The 5,036-nt window shown below is 32.4% G+C and overlaps 1 protein-coding gene across 3 annotated transcripts in view; it reads left to right on the top strand.

The window, feature by feature from the left end:
- LOC106688107 (acid sphingomyelinase-like phosphodiesterase 3b) overlaps positions 1-5,036 on the top strand; it is a 940,469-nt gene that overhangs the window by 819,346 nt on the left and 116,087 nt on the right. For all 3 annotated transcript variants that reach the window (XM_067053111.1, XM_067053110.1, XM_067053109.1), the window contains one exon: positions 3,624-3,780. In XM_067053111.1, the coding sequence (XP_066909212.1) occupies positions 3,624-3,780 (157 nt within the window). The remainder of the gene's footprint in view (positions 1-3,623; positions 3,781-5,036) is intronic.

Below are 5,036 nucleotides of genomic sequence, written 5' to 3'. Positions count from 1 at the left end.
TTGGCACCTCTACATACATGGTTTGTGGTTTAGGGTTTCGTTTCTGAACTATACGCCAGGCATATACTTAAGTATTCTATCTCAGATTTGCACCCCCAATCCCTTTAGATATCTAGAGAAGACTTGGAAGAGGTGATGGTAAATGGCCCGGCAATTAGTCTTGGTGAAGCCATCTTCACATTAACACCGCAATATATTCTAACTTTGGCCAGGTGCCGAGTAGCAGGCAAGGCTCTTAACGTTTGTGGGTCCCCACCAATCGCTTTGAGCCCCCCACGTAACCTAATCGGAGGGGGGGCAGATAACTTACCAACTCCCCAACATTTCCATGGAAGAATTGTTTTTATTGATACCTCAATGCAGGCTTGATCTTAGTTTGTGTAATAAATTATTTCTTACGCCGATACAGATTTAGTGTGTTATCTAGAGTAAGACATAATGCATGACTCAAAATCATTGTTGTAGCATATCCTACAAGAATAGGATGCACGTGGAAGATGTTATAAATAAGATTTTCCCTCTCCTATAAATTTTTGGATTCCAGATTGAATATCCTGAAATTATTTGTAGCTGTAGTGCTGACTTTGTAGTACAAGAGCCGGGAAGGAAAAAAGGTAGTTATTTCACCCCAATTTTTTGCCATTTTAATAAAAATGATATATAATTAGTAGTCAAAATTGATGAGTCTATGGTATACGTATTGATGGTTATATAGTATACGTAGGGGGGATAAACAATGGCGGCTGTTTCAAAACGTTAAAAAAAAAATTCATTCATAGTGCTATATCTTTAAAACTACCAACAACCTTAAAAAAAATAAGGGAACATTATTTAAAGTAGAGTAAATTTTCTAAAATATAGGCCCCAATAGAGGTATTTATGTTCAATAATTTTCGAGATATAGATTTTTAAAAAGCAACAATCATAAAAATGTACTGAAAGATTAAAAATTACTGAATTAATTTTAAGAAATTGATATCTCAAAAACCATTAATGGGCTATAAATTAGTTTATGACGTCTATCTTCGTAGGTGAAGTAGTTTTCATGATTTTCGCTAAAATAAATTGATTTATAATTGTTGATGAAAAATTAATTTTTTTTTTTAACGTTTTAAAATATCCGTCATTTTGTATTCTCCATACCTATACTTGGCAGACTCATCAAATTGGACTAGTAATTATACATAGTTTTCATTAAAGAAATCAAAAATTAGGGTGAAAAAACTGCCTTTTTTTCTCCTCATGGGCTCTTGTAATATTGTAACATACATGTAATATTGGTAATATACATGTAATATTGGTTTCTCCAGCTAATCTACCTCATAAAGTTCCATTAGAAGCATAAATATACGAAATAATTAATATAAAATAAAAAATTAAGGGTGAGTGTTGAGAAATACGCCTTGTGGGGCTCCTGGATTTCAAATGATTAAGTCTTGCAAAATAGTCTGTGGTTATGCCAGTGACTTGTTAAAAAAATAAATTTTAGTAAACTGAAATTAAGTGTTGGGATGTTACAGCAACATTTTCAGTAAAATAGACTGAGATTTCCCAATTTACAATATCGATTTTACAATTTTTCAACATGTTCTCAAAAACTACTCTATCTATTTTTATTTAATTCATCAATGTAAAATTAACTTTCATTGAGTTCTTGCCTTCATTGATAGTCCAACAGAACTTCAATTACTAATTTTCAAATAACCTTTTATAATATATCTTTATTGGTGATAATAATAAGGCCTATCTGGATATATGGAGTTGAGCTTTAGGGCTCCAATAAACTTTGGAATTCCTCTCGTATCCAATTCTTACAATCCAAAATCCTTCGTAAGGAATACTCAATGCTCCTTACTTTGTCACAAATAAAAACATTCATTAATGTTCCTTATGCAACCGATCTAGCCCGAACCAGATACCCTTCCATTATTAACTCCTTAACCACACAAACCCATTAGTTTCTAACCTTGCTCCTTTTTTCATTCCTGATGAACCTCCGAGGCACATGAAAAGAAGATGGCCTCGAGAACTCATATTGTAAAAATATTTTTAGAGTGCTATAGGTAGTTTCTCTGCATGCTTTTATCATACCATTACGATCTTAGTTTAAATTAACTTGTTGTATTTTATGTACATTTGTAAATGTCAAAAAATATATATACCTTTATTTGCGGTAATTTAAAAAAAAAACAAAAAAACAATATCTTACTGTTAGCAATAAGATATAAAATATGACTTTGAAACATCTCCCATTGCTTCTCCATAATTCTATCCCAAAATTCTCAATGTAAAATAGATGTTTGCAATAAGTGATAAACTAATAAAATTTAATTTTAAAACGGTTTTATACTTCTAATATATCTGCCTTCTTGAGAGATAAATATCCAAAACAAACATTTTTTTACGGTACTTACAATTTGTTGGCAAATGGTGTAAAAAATCGATCAAATGAAAAGAAGAAGATTGAGAATTCTATCCTACATACAACTTATCATGTATGATTTATTTTTGCCGGTCCCTAAGACTCAATGTCTCGATGCCTAGAACACCTTCAGGACGCTCGGTATCAAATCACCTAAAGTCGTTTTAAATTATTTAGATTTGCTATGCGAATCCTTAATTACAAACTAACAAAAAGTTGCAACGTCAACGCCAAATAAATTGTTATGCATAACTAAGGCCTACTAACAGTAATCTTTTTCTTTTTTTTTTATTTATTTAATGTAATTTACAACTGTACAAAATAATACAATAGGTAAATATGTAGTATGTTTCATATACACTAGAAAATCTTGGGAAGGAACCACCCATTGGTGGTACTTCAAACATTAATTTAAACTAGAAGGTCTCGTGACCATTTTCTTTTCAGACGCCTTGGAGGATTATCAGGGATTGTTAAGGATGAAAGATTAAGAATTAATGGATTAGGATGGTTAAGGAGTTTGGAATGAAAAGATATGCGTCTTGTTTTGGGCCAATTCTGTAACGAATGGGAGGTAAAGGTCTTGGTGAATGAGTTTATTTGTGACGTAATAAGGAGCATCAAGGATTTTACGTAGGATTTTGGATTGCAACGATTGGATGTGGGAAGAATTTGATGGTTTGGTGGAGCCCCAGAGCTCAATTCCATATGTCCAAATTGGTCTGATTATCGTAGTGTATACTAATTTTTTGTAGTGAATGGGAAGTTTAGAGCGTTTGTAAAGTAAGTGTTGTAGCAATCGGAATCTACGAGCAGTTTCTTGTCGTTTCAGTCTAGTGTGTGGATTCCAAGTAAGTCCTTGCCAAGATGGAGTCCTAAGTATTGAATCTGTGATGCATTAGTTAGGTCGTTGTTTACAGACAGTATACATGTGTCATCAGCGTATTTTGTTAGGACTGTGTTAGGGTGGGTTGGGATGTCAGCTGTATATACAGTATAAAGAATGGGACCTAAGATACTACCTTGAGGAACAACAGTAATTTTAATTTCAAAACTTTAGAAACAAACGGGGTGTCCATCTTGTCTCTAGCATGTTTTACTTTTTTTTTAAATATTGAGGGAGCACACACAATGATCATAGGTTTTTGAGTATCATGTGGCTTTCATTTAATTTATGTACTCATTTTTTTTTATTTTTCAGATTGCTGGAGGTCTTCCTCTAACAACGCTATTCCTTCAAGAAAGCCTGGAAGATACGGCGACTACAATTGTGACTCTCCTTGGGAACTGGTCGCGTCTGCGGCACGGGCCATGAGGGCAAAACATGGCGACAACATCGAGTTCGTTCTGTGGACTGGGTAATTAAATAATCACCTTCATATAAATCAATAAATTATTCAAATATTTTTATTAACATAAATCAAAAAATGTTTACTCCGTTGTTCGGAACGGAAAAGGTTTATCACAAGTGAATATTTTAGTTATTAATAAAATGAGTGATGTAGTTTCATCCATCAGTCTGGCCTAATTTATTGATATCTTACAAAACATGTTCAGAAAATATACTTATAACGATTATTGGTTGATGTATGACGAATACCTTACAATCTCTGAAGGAGATCATAACATCTAACACATGTAACCTTCCACATTTTAATAGGGAATAGAACCGTCTTGGAAAGAAATTAATCATATTGTAAAATTAGCTAAAATTGAAACGGACGGTTCCCTGTAATGTCTAGTCGTTTAGACTGAAAATTAATATTTAATATTTATAGACTATAGTACTATGAATGGGTAGTTTCTCTACATGCCTATATTACTCCATTAAAAACTTACATAAAATTTATTGGATATTTTTAATAATGATATAATATGAACAAATATTTCTAAACATGTTTGGACATTTGAAGTAACATCAAATCTTGTTTGGCTATGCTTTAAATATCTTAGATAAAAAAAACCTACTTCATTTTTAAACCTTTATATGGTGCAAAACATGACTACCTTTACTGGTCAGTTAATGGTGTGAGGAAGCAAACATTAAAAAAAAATAAAAATAAAAAAGAGAATTATATTGAACCATAAATTGTTTTTTTATCTAAATGAATACCATTGATTCTTATTTCTTATTTGATTAACGATAATTACATATTTTATTTACACCAACTACTTAAAATGCACTTCTACATACTCTACCTCTTCTGGGAACATCTTCCGCCATCCTTATTTCCATATCTTCCCTCATCATCTCCTCATACTTGAAAATAATTTTATTCTTCAAATCCTGTCTGCTGCCCACTACCTCACTCTGAACTTGCGCCTTTAATTTTCCTCGTATTTAAAAACCCATTGGAGTAAGATTGTTATGTTAGTATGTGTTTCTCTTCATAATTAAACTGTCGTTGGCATACGTCACAGTAACTCATATATGGATGATTACCATATATACGTGTATATAAAGTACAGAAGAGAGGCCAGGATTGAACCTTGACGGATTCCTGCGACTTAATATATATTAAAAACATTCATTAATGTTCCTTATGCAACCGATCTAGCCCGAACCAGATACCCTTCCATTATTAACTCCTTAACCACACAAACCCATTAGTTT

Source organism: Halyomorpha halys, unplaced genomic scaffold (assembly GCF_000696795.3).
Source record: "Halyomorpha halys isolate HHAL.00 unplaced genomic scaffold, Hhal_1.1 Scaffold4.1, whole genome shotgun sequence".
NCBI lineage: Eukaryota > Metazoa > Arthropoda > Insecta > Hemiptera > Pentatomidae > Halyomorpha > Halyomorpha halys.
Note: the sequence above shows the minus strand (reverse complement) of the source record. Positions and strands in the feature narration are given on the sequence as shown.